Raw genomic sequence first — 19,781 nt, forward strand, 5'->3', positions numbered from 1 at the left:
AGCACTTTGGGTTACGGTATCTCGAAGGAGTTGATTTCTACCCTTGACTGTTGGCTAATGAGTATTTACTCTAAAAGGGAGCAGTTTTCGAAGGATAATGAGGAGTTCCTTCAGTTTGTGTGTATTCACCTTATGGAAATTTGGAAGGAGCGTTGCCGAGTTGTTACTAGAGGTCTTTCCCCCAATCCTTCCTCCACAATTCAGAATATCAACATTACCTTTTGGAGTTGGTTTGAGGTTTTCTCGGCATCAAAATGCATAGAGAACGTGAATGTAAGTGAGAGGTATTCTTGCCAGAGACGTTGGCTCCCACCTCCCCCTTCAGCTATAAAAATCAACGTAGATGCTGCATGGAAGGCAAACGCTACTCTTTCGGGGATTGGAGTTTGTGCAAGAGACAGTCTTGGTGCTTCAGTGGCTGGTTCTTACTCTGTAGGCAAATTTAATTCTGCTATTGAGGCGGAGGCAGGGGCTGTTGTTAAAGGCCTGCAGATGGCTTCTTCTATGAAATTGAACTCGGTGATTATAGAAAGTGATAGTCAGGAGGTCATCTCTGCCTTTGCTAGCTCAATCCCTTATACAAACTGGAAGCTTACTCCCTTCATTAGAGCGGGAATGTCTCTCTGCCCTCTGTTTGAAAATATCACCTGGAGCTGGACTCCTCGTGATGGAAATCGCTTGGCAGATGCTGCTGCTAAGTTGGCATTGCTGAAGTTGTGCTCTTCGGATTGGAATGATTGTCCCCCAACTTCGCTAATGAATATTCTAAGGGCTGATGGGTTACCAGGGCCTCCCAGGTTTGTATCTTAGTTATGCCCTAGCAGCTCTAGTTTATTTGTTGGATGTTCCTTTTTCTTAGCTTTTGCTTTCGGTTTGTTAGTGTGTGTTCTTCTCGGGCCTTGATGCCTTTTTCTCAATGAACTTCATCTTGTCCAAAAAAAAAATGTAGCCTACTTAAACCATCACATGACTCAGCACGTGCCGCTGGTATCTGCACACCACTGAAACACATAATACACTCCCCTGGAAATTTTGTCTATGATTATGAAAGTTCATTTCGTCAACCTTCTTGTATCCCAACACTATTTATGTTGGAATTCGAAAAAGCTAGTAAACTAGCTAGCTATTATTAAACATATATTGGCATGCATCGACCCATCCACTATGGGCTCGAGATGAACTTGTAATACTTGTTCAATATGGTTTTGCAAAGAATGAAAAATGAAATACAGATGACATGAAGAAAAGAAATATATGCGTACTGCAATGTCCAATGAATATAGTTTAGTCTAATATTTTCTGATATGCCAAATTACTTGTTTTCTTGCGAAAATGAACATACCACAGAGATTGGTGATGGCATTTGAAATAGCCATGGCTGTGCAGACCCCTTTACCAGACCCTGACATGTCCTCACCAAGCAGCAATTTTGAAAATCTCTCTTTCATCATATCCATTTCTAAATTCACAGAAACCCAGAAAGCAATTACAACAAGTACAAATAGGCATAGTTTCATATCCAAAAACAAATAAAGATCACAGTAAATCACACAACAAAGGAAACAGTTCTAAACATGCTAAAAGATTCAAACTTTCACGTTTATTCAACAACTTAATTAAGCATAAATCATGAAAAAACAAAACTCACCTGCTATTTTTGCAGCCAAGTCCTTACACTTCGAATCATCAACATTTTCCTTCTCTTTAGCTTCACCGAAATCAGCTAAAGCAGCTGAGCTTCTGTACAATTCAGCTTTCCTTATAGGCCAGCCCAACAAGTTGGGTCCTTTTCTCTTCACTTCGTCACTCGAATTCTCAGAGCTCGATCTACTACTTGAGCTGCTCTCCCTCGACTCGGCACTGGAATCGGTCAGTGATTCAGTCCCAGCTGAAGACTTGAACCCAGTTCTCTTCTCACAACTCTCCCTTTTCTTCGGTAAAGCTTCCCTTTAGTTTCCATGTAAATTGCGGATGGTTTGAAGGGTACCCAACGTCATTATCAAAATTTCAGTAATGTCGCGAAATAAGCTCCGTGTTTTTTGACTTCTACTTATTTTCAGAAGGAAGGTATTGCTAACTTTTGCTTATGCCTTCAAAATAACTATGACTTTTAAGAAAAATCACTTTTTAGGTGTTTACCAAACACTTATTTCACCTTAACTTATAAGAGAAGCAGCCTATAAGCTGCACCAAACGCAGTCTTAGTCTTATCAAACAGCTTGATGCTTGCTGCGGCTTGCAGTAGAAACTTAAACCGAAATCTAATATTTGTGATCCACAAATTAAAGTTATTCCTCTTCCTTATTTTCCAGGTTCAGATTATTTTGTATTAAGGGCCCCCCGGTCATGGTAAGTTTACTGTCAAGTCTGCTGCTAATATTCTTGTTCCTAAATCTGTTTGGGTTATAAAAGTATAGATAGATAAGTGAATGAGATTAAAATAAAATTACATGTATATTTGTTACAGTTAAAATGCCTCTATCCATGATCCATCCAAGAACAAATAAAAGCTCCCCCAAAACATCTAGTCTTCGTATTCTGTCTCTTCATCATCATCATCATCATCATTGTTTCTGACATACCTCCAGCCGTCCTCTACATTGTCACGGTCCTCCTCCGTTTCTTCACTATCTTCTTCATAAACTACTTTGACTGGCCATGGCTTTTTCATTGTGTTTGTAGTGACCTGAGATGGAGTTGAGCCTTTGCGCACTTTGGCCAGCGGGAACTTCAAATTCGGTTTGGCCCTATTTGTTTTCTGGCTTGTGCCATTCACACGTTTTACTGCATATACATCTTGATCACTAGCTTCATCCATCTCCTTGTCAACAGTATTGGTGGCATGCTCAGCATTTTCATCAGACATATGACCAGGATGCTCTCTCCTCAGATGTAGTTTAAGCTTGTATTCATGGATGTAGGCCTTTTCACACCCTTCATAAGGGCAGGCATACGGCCGATCAGATGATGCAGAACCATAAGTCCCTGCAGGAGTCTTAGGGGTTCTTGTTTGCTTCTCTGAAGGTGGAACAGCATACTTGGGCACATCTAGAGGCACATTCTGCAAGCAAAATTACTGTTAATATTGGAAACAAAATTAAACTCTTGATTGGGAAGAAAGTTAACAAAAATCATTGAATTGTCAAAATCAATCAAAACTTGGCATTATCCCTACCAATGTTTTCAAATGCGAAAGCGAAGGCGAAGACGACTAGGGGTCGCCTCACTAAGGCGAAGCCTCAAGGCGAAAAAGCGACCGCCTTTCCAACAAATATTAAATGTATACATTACATTTATAAAAATATATCCTTATAAATAACATACTTCAAAATAACATGAAATTCATTATTTAGTTCTTTAAAGGTTCCAAATACGATTTCAATGACATAAAAGAGTTCAAACATAAGACTCAAATTACATCAATGCAAAGAGAACTACACTTCAATCGTCCATATCATCATACTCAAATCTAGTCACACCCACATGAATATCATCACAATCATTGTTGTTGAATGTAGTAGTATGAGAAGACAAAGTAAGATCTTCTATCTCATCTTCATCATCTCTAAGTAATGCAGCAAGTTTTTTCATTTTCTGCTTGTTTTTTCCTTTACCTAAAGAGAAAACTTGGAATTAAAAATGGAAGGATACATATAATAGTCCCAGTCTATGAACAGCTAAGCTGTTGCTACTGTGTGAGGCTCCTAATATATTGATGGAGCATTCAACTTTGGTTCCCAACCCTGAAGGAGTAATACGCCAGTCAAAAACTGTTGCTAATTACAGAGAATCATTTATCTAATTTTCGACAATTGAAAAGACACAGAAATTTGCTGCTCTAACCAGATCAGGACATCAGGTACATGTCAATTATATCATGTAAAAAACAATGAGGTAATAGAAAAAACTATCACTTAATGGAGTGTTGTGATCTTGTGATGTAAAAAACAACTAACTGATGGTGAAGACACAGTCAAGTTGGACCCAAGTCAGTCCTGCTATATCTAGGAACAACTGAAAAGGTCTGGCCATGTTAAAAATTGAAGTCTTTAACCCCAATTGCAAGAGAACAGTCTTTGTTTTACTGACTTGGATTCCATATACCACATTTGTGCTCTATGACACTGCTGGTTCCCTAGTTTCCCCACATGATGAATATATATTGTGTCAAAAAGGGCATAATTAAGGTTTGGAACGAAGGATATACTGAGGGAATTAAAAGCACACTCAGAGAGTCAGAACCAAATCTGGAGCTCCCAAAGTCTAAACCAGGTAACAAAGTTGGAAGAAAAAGACTATGGGACGTAGATAATAGAGAAACTTATATGAAATGTTGTGGCTGGAATAGTTTTTCTTGATGTTTCTGCTTTGAACAATCATCCTGGCTTAATCTATATGCTCACTAGTCCCAGCATAAATGAAATCAGTAGCTACATGCATGAAATATATTTTGGTCAACTACGAAATCCAGAAATAGATAAATTTGTGTCTAATGCAGTTCAGAATACTTGATCAATGACTAGCGGAGCCTATAAAAGGTTTTGTTGATTTTTTTGGAGAATGAAGAACCTGAATTATTTATCTATAAATAAATTGAAAAAGATTATCACCCATATACATGTTATGGGACATTGTATGTCCGTATATAGAAACAAACAGATAGATCCGCTGTAACTTTGCATCATCATGATTATCCGGAGTTAGAATCATCAGTTCCCGAAAGATAAGGAGTACCAGAAATGGCCAAAAATATGAAGAGCAAACAAGAACGAAGTACAAACTTAAAATGTCTTTTGGAGGTCTTACGGTAATGTTTGTTTAATTAACATCCCAAAACGACGGATGATTATAGGTCGAATGGAAGGTTGGTTTAATTAAAATTCCAAAACGACGGGTCGTTTGGACGGGAAAGAAATAAGAAGAAAGTCTTCGTCTTCTTCCTTGAAACGGGTCGTTTGGACGGGTCGCGCCTCGCATTCGTTTCTCAGCTCCGCCTCACCGCTCCGTGCGTCGCCTTTCCAGCAGCGCGTTGGCGTTTGAGCCAGCGAGGCTTTTCATCCCCGCCCCGCACTGAAGCGCGCATCGGCGTCGTCTCGGCGTCGCCTTTGACAACATTGATCCCTACTATATAATTGGCCTAATTTTGGAATTTTCTAATAAGACTAACTTCACATTCATATGCAATCAGAAGGACATACAATTATGAATTATAGAAACAAAAGGGACATTTACCAGCAGAATTATTGAAATCAAATAAATACATGAAAGTGAAATTGTAAATGGCAAATTGCAGAGGATATACAAACCTTTTCATGGTGAGATGAGATGTGGTTTTTTAGCTTGTACTCGTGTGCATATCTCTTTCCACAATCTGGGTACGGGCATATATGATAGTTCTCTTGTGAATGCGTTTTCATGTGAGACCGTAAGTTGAAATCCAGCGAGAATGCCTGCAGATGTAAGATTTCAAGACTCCGTTACAACAGTAAGAAAAAGAAAGAACAAAATACAAAATAGAACTTCATTACAATAACACAGATGATTTATGCATCTCATACACATCCATAGAGGATTGTAGGATTTGAAACCTTTTAGGTGCCAATCTTACTAAAAATAATCAATTACCTCTCTTCTTAGTCCATCAATCGTCAAAGTACCTCCTTAGTACGAGCTTGGAATATAACTCATAATAAAAATTACTTGTCAGATGGCTCAGACGGCCATCTTGGGGCTTTTCACCCAATTCGGTGTTTTAAAGTAATCTGAGGCAATCCAGTGTCATATTTTACATTGATCTTTGGTGGTAAAACGGAGGCAAAATATAAAAACAAAAGATGGCATCCTTGGGGGATAGGTTCATTTTTTGGGCATCTGTCGGAGCAATATCTTTTTGGACTGCAGTTTATATTTTGATTCTTTCTAGTTATCTTAGTTTTAGTGTTTTAGGTTACTTGCAGACGTAGAGTCAATATCTCCTCCTATAATTGTTTTTCTTGTTTTTTTTATTCTAAAGGTGCTCCTTTTCAACATAAGATTATAACAATTAACCACTACCAAATGACTGGAACTAAACTTAAATATACATGGGAATGGGTCAGACGTATTTGCATCTTTCAGAAGAAAACATTATGGTCATACTTTGTAAGAGAAAGAAAAGAAAGAAGCACAAATTCACCATTAGATTCCAAGAGATCAGGCAAAGATGACAACAAAGGCAAAAGTAAGCACTTTTTAATAGAGGATAAAATAATCACCTTACCACAGCCTTCATGAGGGCATACAAAGTCTCTTTCACCAGTATGAATGAGAAAGTGTCGTTTCAACTTTGAACTATCCAAAAATTTCTGCGACATTAACAATATACTTTTCAATTTACTAAACGAATGGAAATTTTGATTAGAAATCAATATTAATGAATTAATTCTACTTTCCCACCAAGTTACATCGGTTTATACTGCACACACTAATCTGATATATCAGCAACACTATTTAAAATTGCACACAATTCCAGAAATAAGAAAAGAAACCACTTTAACTGAAAAAATAATAAAGTAAAAACAAGAAACCTCTAAGCAAAAATAAAATAAAATAAAATGTTTTCAACAAGGTAGTCAAAACAATAAACCAACAGTTGAGAAACAAGATACACAATTTAAATAATACCTTCCCACAACCCTCATAGTGACAAAGATATTGTCTCTCCCCATGGATGTGAGAATGCTTCCTCAAAGCACCGGCATCAATAAAGGTCTTCCCACAGCCTTCAAAGCTGCAAAGAAAAAGGACTTCAGTAGTAGGTTCCGGTTCCGGATCTGGTGCTAGTAGCTCTTTTGATTTCTCATTCAAAGCCTTTACCGTGCCCTCTAAGAAAAAGAACAGATAAATGTGAAAACTCGGGAGAATCCATTACCGTGCAAATAGAACAGTGCAATACGCTTTTCCATAAAGGCCGATTCTAGAGGGCTGATTCGGGTAAATAGAACAGTGCAAGCTTTGAAAATGATACTGTGTTTCACCATTATTGGAATATATTTACAGAAAAGAAAATAATAATAATAATAATAATAACTGTGGAGAAAAAAAAGAGTTTGCTTCAATTTCACTTAAGTAAAATTCTGTTTGTCTGCTTCAAGTGGAGACTTAAGGGGCTGAGTGCCGGGAAGTTATGCAGGAAAGTTATGGGACATTTTAAAGCATGTTTTACAGAAATTAGGTTTTCGCCAATTCTGATATCTCATATTTTCAACCTCCCATGATCGGGTGTGAGAGCATATGTAAAATTTGGAAATAAAGGCCAGTTTCCTATCTTGATTCATTATTTTCTGGTGATGTTAAACTGGCTTTCACTGTTTTACATTGTTAATAAAATTTGTTTCTGTATGTATCCAAAAAAAAAATGTTTCTCTTGAAAATATTAAAGTAAAAGACAAATATTAGCTGAATGTCTTAGATGTAGTTTCGCCAATGACTGGTAAACTGAACGAAATTACAACCTACGATACTATAGGGAAGTGAAACTAGAAATTGACAGAAGCAGACAGGATTGATAAAACCAAGCCCAACAAATATAGTGCGTGCTCTACTTGATGCATTTGTTGAAATATATAACTATGAAGTAACATTTTGGGTCTGAGAAACCAACTAATAAGGTAAGGAATGACAGTGGAGTGATTAAGAGAGGGTTAGCTTTGAGTTTGCTACCCTATGTTCTGTGGCTATATCAATCTGAGACCTAATCTTTCAATCTTATCAATTTGCTATCTATGAGTTTGCTATTGTCAAAGTAACACTTGAACCGGCTTGGATTGAAGAAATTAGAAGTTGGGTGGTGAATTTACCTGTGACCCATTTCAAAAGAGAGCATTTTCCACCTGTTGCCACAACATCCTGCGGAATCCTACAAAAAAAAAATTCGAATATCTGAGTGAATAAACCCTAGCCCCCAATCCAACTGAAATCTTGAAAAAGAATTGAAAAGGTTTGGAGAAAGTGGTTACCATTCTTTAACCCATCTAACAGCGGGAGCTCTGGATCTGAAGACGGACGAGCGCCTCTCGAAATAATGGTGATGGAATTGGGTATCCATATCCGCCCGATCACCCCTCTCTCCCCTCCTCTTGTTTACTACTTGCTTCGTCTTTTTTTTTGTCTGAATAACATTGATTAAAGGCACAAAGGCCAAAAGGAAAGGAGCATACAACAAAACTCAAACCAACAAAAGCAAAGCAACAAAAAAAAAGACCTAAACAAGCTAAAACAAACTCCAAGCAGATGATGGACTAACCTGAAAATTATGGGGGTCTTGGCAGACCATCATTCCTTAAAATTTGAATCGGGGAGGTTGGAGGCCGCGAGACTCAATCCATACAGCACAACCCCACAATAGCAAGCTTTGCCGTTGCATCTGCAAGACGGTTCGCTTCACGAAGAACCCAGTTCCAAACCACTTCCGAAAAACATGTCGCCAATTGCCTAGCCTTTCTGATCATCATCCAGATTCTCCAATCACACTTGGACCCGTCACCTTTGAGAGCAAGAATGACCTCTCGACAATCTCCTTCCACCACAATCGAGTTTAAACGATGAAAACTAGCAAGTTGAAGGCCACGCACCACTGCCTCTGCTATAGTCTCCACCGATGAGTTGTGAGAGTGGACTAAACAAGCACCAGCCACTGATTTTCCCAAGTGGTCTCTTATAATCAAGCCCATTCCTCTCTTCTTTTTACTGGCCCATGCCAAGTAGCATCCACATTCACCTTTGAAAACCCAGCTAGAGGAGCAGTCCACTCCCTAGCTCTTCCACTGGGAGCCACTGAAGTCTCACCATTACAAAACATTACTGCCTCGGCCACCTCCTGTGATTCTTCCCACCCTGCAAAAGCTCTCTTGATATTCTCTATTGTGGTTGCTGGGTTCGGGGCTTTCCCCTTTGCCACTGCCTCACATCTTTGCTTCCATATTTCAAAGAGATGGAAACAAATGTAGGAGAAAAAATCAAACTGCCCCTTAGCCAATACCTCAGACTTCTTATGCATCTCCAGTAACCAAACATCAAACATCATGATCGCTTCTTTCGCCGGAATATAGCCAAGAGTGCTCCCAAACCACACCATTGAGGTCCAAGGGCAAAGCAAAAGATTGTGCTCCACTGTCTCAACATGTTCACCATAAATAGAGCACAACAAAGAAGATATGATTTTCCTCTTGAAAGCACACTGCCCAGTAGCTCTTGACACCGCCCTCCATAAGAAGTTGGAGACTTTTGGAAGACTCACTGAACTCCAAATGCTCTTCCAGACTCTTGAATCAATAGAGTGAGAGGATGATGCCTTATACTTTGAGACTCCCTTAACATTTGAAAAGATAGACCTGTACCCACTCTTGACTGTGTACTCCCCATCTTTGTAAAGAGGCCAAACCAGAGAGTCACTATCATTAGCACCTCCAATAGGGATAGCCTTGATTACTTTAGAATATGAATCCAAGATAAACGGCTCCAAATGATCCACACTCCAATTCCAACCTCCATCAATTATCTCAGACACCTTCAAGGGGGTAAATCTGTTGCTTGTGACCGTAGGGAGAATGAGGCCACCTTGACCATTGGGTACTCATTTATCTAACCAAACATCAATGCTTTTCCCATTTCCAACTCTCCACAAAGAATTTTTCTCAATTACCTCTCTTCCTGCCAATAAACTACTCCAAACCCAAGAGGTTCTTGAACCTTTTTTTGTTTTGAGGAAGCTAGAGTGCAGAAAGTACCTGGCTTTTAAGACTCTATACCAGAGGGCATTTGAATTTCTCAACAACCTCCAACATTGCTTCCCCAACGAAGCTCTATTATGAGCTTGAAGGTTCTTGAAACCCAAACCCCCTTCTGCCTTGTTCTTTCCCAGAGTGTCCCAATTTTTCCAGTGAAATTTTGACTTAACATCTCAGAACCCCCACCAAAAACTACAAATATCTGAGTTTATGGCTTTGCAGAGGGTTACCAGGAGAAGAAAAATTGACATTGGATAAGCTGGCACCGCCATAGCCACCGTTTTAATTAAAACCTCTCTCCCGACTTGAGACATGACATTAGCTTTCCACCCTTGAAGCTTTTGATTGATTCTTTCACGAATGTAGGCCATTGCACTTACTTTTGAATTCCCCCAAGTTATAGCCAAGCCAAGATACATACCTGGCCTTGAAGCAACAGGAATTTGAACTTTGATGTTGTCCGGAGTGTTGGAGGAGAAATAAATTGATGACGTCTGATAGTTGATAGTTTGTGCCGAGGCCTTGCAGTAGTCATCAAGAATTTCTTTAAATACTAGACAGTCATTCACCGAGGCTTTGTTGAAGAAAATTGTATCATCGGCGAACATTAAATGAGACAAACCCAGGCAGTTAGGGCTAAGCTTCATTGGAGTAAGCTGATGAGAATCAATTGCAGCGGAAACACTTCTAGAAAGGACCTCCCCCACCAGGAGGAACAAGTAGGGGGAGAGGGAATCCCCTTGTCTTAAGCCCCTTGACGGTTTGAAAGACTGTCACTGGTTACCATTTAGTAAAATCGAGAAGGAAACTGAGGAGATAATCCTCAAAACCAGATTTACCCATTTTTGCTCAAAACCGAACTTGAAAAGAGTGGCCTCAAGGAAGTCCCACTCAACTCTATCGTAAGCTTTGTTCATATCTAGTTTGAGAGAAAATTCAAAGGTCTTCTTAGTCTTCTTTAGCTTCAAGTAATGGTCAGCTTCATGAGCTATTACAAGATTGTCTTGGATTTACGTGCTAGGGACAAAAGCATTCTGATTCTCGGAGATGAGCGACGGGAGCAGAGGTTTGAGTCGATTAGCAATCAACTTCGTCTTAAAAGCCATTTTCTTTGTCGTTTATATAAACCTCTTTAAGAAGGGATTAAATTACCGGATAGTCGAGATGAATTTAATGAAAATTAATTAGTAGTACTAGACCACATTCAAATTAACTAAAAACTTATTTTTCATATTTCTTATACAAATTAGGACATAAGCTCAATCTCAAAGAATAAGTAAAATAAAACTCATTAATTAATTGATGTAAAAATATCTAAAATACCCTTATTTTCATGAAAATTACCAAATGTCACTTATAGATCTAACAAATTTCTCTCTCCTCATTTTTTAGTTTTTTTTTTCCGGCAAATTTAAGTTTTCTGGCCAAACCACCGGCAATTTGGAGGTGAGCCAATATATAAAATTGTTCCTTATGTCATGAGCTTTTTTTTATTTCAGTATCATATGGTCCATATTGCATATGTTTTGTGAAATTTTGAAATTTGCTCACCAAAACCACAGTAGCAGCTAGTTTCTCAGTCGACAGTAGCAGCTAGATTTATAATTGACAGTAGCAGGTACCTTCCAAGTCGACAGTAGCAGCTAGATTCATAGTCGACAGTAGCATGTACCTTCCAAGTCGAGAGTAGCAAGTGTCTTCCAAGTCGATAGTAGCAAGTGTCTTCCAAGTCGATAGTAGCACCTAGTTTTTAACTCGACCGTAGCAGTTAGTTTTTAGAGTCAACAGAAACAGTTAGTTTTTATAATCGACAGTAGCAGATAACCTCTCCATTCATATTAGCAAACACTATGGGTCAAAGAAGGGTAAAAGAGTAAAATATTTTATGACATGTGGCAACTTACCATCATTTGATCCTTATTTATAAATTTAGGTCTTTATTTGCTTTATCAAATTAAATAGTGAGTTATTTGTACTCTAAATTGTTGTTTGGTACTTTTGAATAGTTTGTTAATGAATTTACTTAACTGTTAAATTGTTGGGACATAACACCAGAAGATGAAGTTGAGTTGATAAACACAATACAGAATAACCACAAATTAGAAAATTAACACAGAACATGAAGAGGTAATAGTGATTAAAAAAATTAATTTCTCTTATACAAACTAGTCTATTTGCTTTAGAAAATGTGAGTTTTTATTCATAACTCAAAAACGGTACTTAGAACTCCCTATTCACTAGACCTCCAGTTTATTTTAACAAACAACTAAAATATTGTTCTGGGAGAATTATTATTCTACCCTTGTGTGTTTTAGCCTATTTAGGTTTCTTTATTAGAGTAGATTATGCTTTATGTAATATATATATATAAGCCTCATTATCAATCAATAAAGAGTTATGTTATGTTCCATTACGTTGTTATTATTCTAGTTTTCATTATCCTGTAACACGTTATCAGCACTTTGTTCTAAAGTGTCTGAGCCATGAGGCTACCACCTGAAATTAACCCTAGCCCTGAAATTCTCTCCCCCCCCCCGGCAGCCTTTTCTTTTTGGCATCACCGGAAATTCTCATCAAAATCGTCTTCTTCTCCGGGCACACATAAATTTGATTTGGGCACCCATATTCTTCCTCCGCCTCCGATTCCTGCAGACCAGCGCCGTCCCGTGTCTTCTTGGCTGCCCTCCCAGCGCCGCGCAACTTCAATGACGACATTCCGAAGTCCAGACCGACCAGCTTCGTCGATTTCCTCTCCGCCAAAATTGCTCCTAACGAACTTCCCGGTTGCACATCAGCTCGCAACCCAGCTCTGCTCCTCCCGATATTTTCTCCGGATTCATTCTTCAATGGACCTTCTCGCCACAACCCAGCTTGGTCGTCGTTTGCCTCAACATCGCCCTGCATCTCGTCAATAAACTACTGCTCTCGTCAAGCCTCCCCGACGCCCAGCCATACCGCTGGCAACTTTTGGGCATGGCTCCGGCTTCTCTTGCCATCTTGGACCCAACGTCGTCGTATTCCCCCGACTCGGTAAGTCTCGAAGCTTGCCATCGCCCTCCTTGCCATCTCCGACGCAGAACTGACGACTTGGTTCTGCATAAATCGACTTGTTTCCCTTGAGTCCGACCCGGAGATATCAGCCCAGCCAGATCTTTTGGCCTAAGGCTTATCGAGCCCAGCAACCTTTCTTTAAAACTTATTTCTTTTCCTATTTGTTTATTTAATCTTTTATTTGCACGTATAGTTCATAACTACGTTTTCACATGCTCGTAATAGGAAAAATGATCAATCGTTGTACCATTGTGATACCATGCTTGCCAGAGATGGACGTTACTCAAGCGATTATTATGCCATCAATACGAAGATCGACAAGGAAAATGGAATTCATCAAGTAGCTTTGTTATGAAGATCGATTTGCAAAGAACTTTAATTATATGCGGTCTATTTGGCAGACCAACAAGTAAACGTTTCTTAAGGTTGCTGCTTTTAAACATATATATATATATATATATATAAATTATTGGGCGCTATTAGTCTTCTTCATGTCTCCTTTCCGGCTTTTCTTATAACGCCGATGAGACCAAAGAGGGATATGATTCCCCTCTTGGTCGACGTTTTTTCGTGTGACGGTAATGGGGGAGTCACGTTATTATTTTAAGAGAATAAATCGATTTCGTGTGGTCGTCTGAGTAAACCGCTATTTTGGGTGCGATCATTAGAATCGCCGATATGCATCGATTATTTTATGACCATATACATCACAACCCTTCTAATTCTGGTTACATACTTGAATTGTTTCGATTATTCGAAATCTATACAACCCTCGTTTCTTGTGGATGCGTCGCCATCGCGAGTGTTATATGAATGTTTGAGTTTTCTTAAACTCATGTCTATAAACGATAATCTCAAGGTCTACGTACTCATTTATTTGAGTTGAAATTTATTACTCTAAATAAGCACTATTTGCTGACAAAAGATCCCAAAAATAACAAATTTTATGGGACACACTTAAAATGTTTAAATAAACATCTAGGGCAAAGCGTGGAGGACTACTGATCGTGCACTTGTGTTGAGTTCGTACTCAACATAAGCAAAGCAGGGGTGATAACTGGTCGTACACCTGTGAGCATCAAACAGAGTGGGGGTAATTGGCCATACACTTGTGCGTCTACTGATAGACAAGAAGAGCGAGGTGGTATACGTGCACGTAACCGAAGAATCTAGATCACTGTATTGATGTACTACTAGGGTTTGGTACTCGTAAGGTAATTATAACATGTCTCTTTTCTTTCCTCTGAATATATATATTGCATATTCCTCGTTGATTCCAATGGAATAGCCGAGTAAATAGAGCTTGCATATGCCTCGTTCATTCCAATGAAATGCCGAGTTCTTAGAGCTTGGTGGAGAAGAAGTAAATAACCCACATAATATTAAAACAAAATATATTCTCTCCTTTAATTATAACTATCTTGTATTCCGTAACGTAAAACTCTTATAGCATTTATATCTAATAAATTACCTTATGAGAAAGCCCAATAAAACTTAAAAGGCATGATTGATTGAATAATAAGCAACTCATTAAAGCACTGGGAACCTTATTTGCTTTTTGAGATATACGTAACTTTACTTTAAGCATAATAAATCCTTACGAAAATAAAATGATTTAATCAAGAAATACAAAGCCAAAAAGTAATTGCATGCACTTCTTTTAAAAACAAAAGTTCAACTCATTGTTTAAGGCCTAAGCCTGGCAATGCCCAAAATATGCCTCGCGCATTCCAAGAGTGACAAACCTTCCGAATCTCGGTAGCTAGAGTTCCTAGTACGACATAACAATCATTAATGACTTGACCACATTATCATACTCAATCGCAACGATTAATAAATTGTTCAATCAATAAAACAAGACTAACCATGTCACCATTTAAGGCTAAAATGCCTTTCTAATCATTTCCGTAAATATGTAAGGTAAGCCCAAATTACTAAGGGCACCCAATTATACTCGCTTCTTCCCAGATAGAACAACAGCTAGTCCCATTGATTTCCATAATTCTACATAGCTCAATTACTTCACCTTTCTACCACATAGTTGGTAGGAATTTACTGTGACACCCATGGCTCACACCAATTTGTACACTTATCCTTAACATTTCATTGAATAATGATTAATAACTGATCACTACTCAATTAACCACTTCAGCACTCATGTACCAACTGATCACATGGTCATGTCTTGAGACCAACGAACCAAAACTGAAGCCACTGTAATACAACTCTGATTAGATAACTCCGTTCACTCCTCCACAATTACACTTATAGTTCACTACTAAATTATCCATACACATTTCTACAGGTTGTCATATTGAGCTTCGAAACTCAAATAACAATAACTTGATTCCACTTCTACGATCCAATTTCAAGCAACAGAACGTGAACCATTACCAAGAACTCCCTTTTTCACAGTTCAGTTAAAGAACCGAAACCAATTCACAACATAAAAGCAAATTGTCACCAATTTCCATCATTCAACATATATGGATTGTACAGATTCTCTAATAATTACAAGAATTCCATTCCAACGGAAATCATAGCAGCCTTATAGTTCAAAGCAGCAACATACCAAAACTTACTAACCAAACTAAATCCAAATCTTCGAAATCACCGAACTCTATCCTTAAAACTGAAGTCCAGCTTACCTACCCAATAACAAAAATATCAACTTAGTAGTCCAATAACGTGATTTGCAACCAAACTGCAAATCACTAAATCAACAACACAAAAAGGTTAAGTCTTTACCTTAAATTCCCGCCTCTGAAGTCAGAATCACACTTAGTAGCTTCTCCTTGTTATCGAAGTCGAATCCGGAAACCCCAGCCGTCGGGACTGCTGTCCACAGAGCTTCATCGATACCCAAATTTATGGGTTCTAACTCTTTCGTCTATGGGGTTGTGCGACGGTGATGGCAAGAGAAGAAATCACCGGAAGAGGAGGAATTGACAGATCAGCTGATGAAGGCAGAGATGAGAGGTGGGGGTGTACCTCAAAATTCTGGGTTGAGTTGGCATGGTTTTGGACGGAGAATATGATGGTGGTGATGGCGAGCTAAGTTGGTGGCCGGAGCTGAGGCTCTCGGCGCCGAGCAGAGGGAAGAGGAAGAAGAAACTCGGGGAAGAGGAAGAAAAAGAAAAGAAGAGAAGTGGGCGGCTGGAATAGGAGAGCGAAGAAATTAAAAGGATTACTAATCCTAATGTGAAATTACAATCGTATCTGTACGACAAACGTAATCCAATTTCGAACGCTTAAATTTCAATAGATCATAAGTTTCACTTACGGTACTCTAGGTGTGTTATGTGTCTACGAACTCAATTCATAGTCCTCTATATCTTTAATGAAGGAAAGTTTTTGGAACGTCGATGAATAAAAAGTCAATCTTCGTTGATAATAAAGTGAGAAGTCAAAGTAAGATGTTACTTTAGTGATGCGACCAAAGACTAAAATATTCATAATTTTCTCGATATTTCTGCAAGTTTCAATTTTTCGGCATATGCATATATATGTTATATATCAACTAAGTAGCACGGACACGGATACGATTCGATACGTAGACACGACATATATAAATTTTTTTGGACACGGACATGTGGTGGATACGTTAATTAAATATTATTTTAATATATATATATATATTTATTTATTTATTAAAAAAATTATTTTATAAATTTGAAAGTCTTTAGAATTTTAGATGTATATATATGTCAAAGTGTGCATTAAAATGATGAAAACATAACTTGTTAGAATGGCTAAGGACTTAATAAGTACTTTGGATAACCAAGGTTCGAATCCCACCACAAGCATTCTTATTTTTATCATGAGTTTATCTCCTTATATATATATATATATATATTAAAGTGTGAATAAATATAATAAATGTTGGAATGGTTGAGGAGTTGTTGAGTGTCTTGGATGACTAAGGTTCGATTCTCACCATAAACACTTTCACTTTTATTATGAGTTAGTGCGTGTTCGCGTGTCCGATTTAGATACTCGCGTGTCCGGGCTGTGTCCAAAGTCAGTCCGCGTGTCCAAGCGTGTCTGTGTCCGTGTCGGACACACAATACGGTGGCATGAGCACGTGTCCGTGCTACTTAGCATACCAAGCATTTTTCGATGAAAATGTTCGAAATTTCCCGATATATCCGGAAACTTTCGAAATTTCTCCATATTTTCATAATATCGCCGCGTGTCAGGCCAACTTCAAAAAAATAAAAAAAATCACTAATTAGAAGAATCGAACCTTTGATCCATCATTTTACAAGCACAAAGTTATAGTCAACTCTACTACACCAACTTATTATTATATGACTCTTTTTATTATATATTACATTTCATGTCTCAACATTCACCTAAAATTGTAATAAAACCGAAGTGGTTGTTGAGGGGAATCGAACCCCTTTGGTCTAGGAAGAAGCAATAATACCCTTATGGGGGAAATTCAACATGCCTTATCCACCATATTTATTCTCTAATGAGATACAATCAAGTGAAAATATATGGACATAATCTGATGCACAATCTTTACAAAGCTATGGTTATAGTCAAAGTCGAGAAATGCTTGATCCAAACGGGAACTACCAGTACCACAACCCATAGTTAATCACTCACAACCCATATGGTTGGCATATAAGTCAGTATATTCAAAATTAGAAAGGGGAGATATAATTTAATGACTATTCTTCACAATATACTCAAGATTTTACTCAAAGACAAGATGAAGATAGTTAAAATTGTGTACCTCATAGATCCTTTATGTGGTTCTAAATCACTCATGTAATTTCATGTTTAATGTATCATATGTAAATAAGGCGTGATGACATATCCTCCCTCTGGGTATATATATATAAAGTAAATTTTTAATAATGCTCGACGATTATTTCACCTCAAATTACTATATTACTATAACTCACTATAAACTAATAGTTATATAATAATTTCTTATGAAATATAGTAGATAATTGATCAAATAAAAATTTCTCAAAGTTTCATTCAAAATTCTATGTTTTTATATAAATTTCCATAATAATTATTTTTAATCTAAATTTCCCCAAATTTCTATCGAAAATTCCAATTTTCGGATTCTCGATATTTCCGTCCTCGCCAATATTTTATTCCTTGGATGCGATAATTTAAAATACGAACGTACAATGTCCTTTAGTCATGGAATATATATTTCAAGGGTATAGGGTGTTACAGACGCACTTACAATAACAAGCGCATACCAACAAGCAACCTCAACCTATACAATTTCATATACGCAAATGCTCGTATTGACAAACACAACGTAAAGGAATAAACCATTACTCCAAACACCGTCGGACGCGCTGCCACGCAGCCCCATACACCACGTCCTCCGACCACTCAACAACCACTCGACTTCAACAGGAAAGTTATAGATCACATCAAGATAAACAAGTTTCATACCTGCAGCGAGACCCAATTCGGTCGGGAGGTTGCCGGAAAACAGTCGAGACGCCGACAGTGGGGTGAATTGTGGATCCAAAATTTATAGGTCGATTCGTCCTTCAAGAAACTTGGAATTGTGCCCAGAGGGAAGGATTTGGTGGAAATGAAGTAGTCCCAAGCTTCAGAGTCGCTAGAGATAGTGTCATCGACGACAGTGGCTCTAGGCGTTGCAACGCCGTGTGTGGTCGTCGCCGGCGTGTGGATCGTGGTTCAATCGAAAGGGAATGAAGTGGCGCATCGAATGGGATAGGTGGCGGCCAGATAGGTGGCCAGACGGCGAAGATCGGTGCCGAAGAAGAAAAACTAGGTTTTTAGGTAAACAGTACCCGACTCTAAATTTTCTGATTTTTCTCCTCTATTCTCTCTTAAACCCCTTATTTATGCTATTTGCTAAAAATGCCCAAATATCCTTTTTGATTCATAACTTTCACATACAATCTCCGATTTGGGTATGTCATATGTCTACGAACTCGTATCAACGAGCTCAACAACTTTCATGAAGGAAGTTTTTCTGAAACACTTACGCATCGAAAAGTCAACTTTTAAAGTCGCTACACTTAATACGACCCTCGACACAGGAAAAGGTAAAAGATTCGGGTCGTAACATAATCATTACACAGTCACAAATTGTCAAAATTCTAACATCAATTACACAAAAAATATAAACAATTCCAGTTTTCAACTCTAAACATCAACGGTGAGAATTGTAAATCAACGATGATGATGAGATATTGGACGGTCAAGATTAAAAGTTATTTAATTACGGAATGGGACTAAGCGGGACAAAAATTATTCGTCCCACGTCTCATCCCACTGTAATGAAATGGGATGGGACCGATGTTTTTAGATATCGGTCTCATCCCATCCCTACAAATTTCGGGACGAGATCAGGATTTCACCTTTTTGTGCCCAGCCCTACAATGTTGTCACACCTACAGTAATGCTAGCAGGCACAGTGCTAGTCACATCCCGTCACACTGCCGGACACACAACTAGTAACAATATTGATCCTGATGTTGTTGCTCCTAGGGTTTTTTGCGTGAAGAAAAGTGATTATTGTTGTGACAGCTATTGTTACCACACTTGTGACTACTTCTATGATTATGTTGTGCCGAGTAGAAAGTGTCAAAAAAAAGGGAGAAGAAAAGAATGACCGTAAATAACCAACCTTGGTCTGCGCTTTTGTGACTTGTTCTTCTCAAAATATTTAATATGATCTAAATATTGACACCGACATTGTCACACTAGTCGCACTGCAAATCATATTAGTACGTAGTCACATCGCTAATCACACCAGTAGTCACACTAGAGGTCACATTTGTCGCTCATATCGACCCTAACATTGTTCTTCATAGACTTTTCTCTTAAGGAATGTGATGGTAATTGTGGCTCTTTTTTTTAATTCCTTCTATGACAACATAATTTCTAATGTATTTCAACATCTTGTCTGGAAAAATGCTCTGCCAAGTCAAGACCAGTTTTTACTTCATT

At 38.2% G+C, this 19,781-nt stretch overlaps 1 protein-coding gene, 1 long non-coding RNA gene and 1 pseudogene across 2 annotated transcripts; all 3 read right to left on the reverse strand.

Annotated features, from left to right (window-relative positions):
- LOC126795674 (uncharacterized) overlaps window positions 1–19,781 on the reverse strand; it is a 157,843-nt pseudogene that overhangs the window by 84,305 nt on the left and 53,757 nt on the right.
- On the reverse strand, window positions 2,415–8,158 carry LOC126793970 (zinc finger transcription factor YY1). The gene is made up of 6 exons (XM_050520604.1): window positions 7,998–8,158; window positions 7,839–7,897; window positions 6,664–6,863; window positions 6,255–6,344; window positions 5,307–5,450; window positions 2,415–3,061 (listed from the first exon to the last, which is right to left on the reverse strand). The coding sequence occupies exons 1-6, from the start codon at window positions 8,084–8,086 to the stop codon at window positions 2,525–2,527; spliced, it is 1,119 nt and encodes a 372-aa protein (XP_050376561.1). The 5' UTR covers window positions 8,087–8,158; the 3' UTR covers window positions 2,415–2,524.
- On the reverse strand, window positions 15,257–15,948 carry LOC126793978 (uncharacterized). The gene is made up of 2 exons (XR_007672103.1): window positions 15,567–15,948; window positions 15,257–15,466 (listed from the first exon to the last, which is right to left on the reverse strand). It is a non-coding gene; the product is annotated as an uncharacterized LOC126793978 (long non-coding RNA).

This window comes from Argentina anserina, chromosome 5 (assembly GCF_933775445.1).
Source record: "Argentina anserina chromosome 5, drPotAnse1.1, whole genome shotgun sequence".
In the NCBI taxonomy this organism is placed as follows: domain Eukaryota; kingdom Viridiplantae; phylum Streptophyta; class Magnoliopsida; order Rosales; family Rosaceae; genus Argentina; species Argentina anserina.

Bases quoted from the DNA above. Each gene is read 5' to 3' on its own strand.
- LOC126793970 (XM_050520604.1), bottom strand. From the start codon at position 8,086: ATGGATACCCAATTCCATCACCATTATTTCGAGAGGCGCTCGTCCGTC. The intron at 7,898-7,997 runs GTAACCACTTTC...TTTTTTTTGTAG, and splicing joins GTTAGATGGGTTAAAGAATG to GATTCCGCAGGATGTTGTGG. The intron at 3,062-5,306 runs GTTTGTATATCC...TTTTGCTTGCAG, and splicing joins TCTCATCTCACCATGAAAAG to AATGTGCCTCTAGATGTGCC.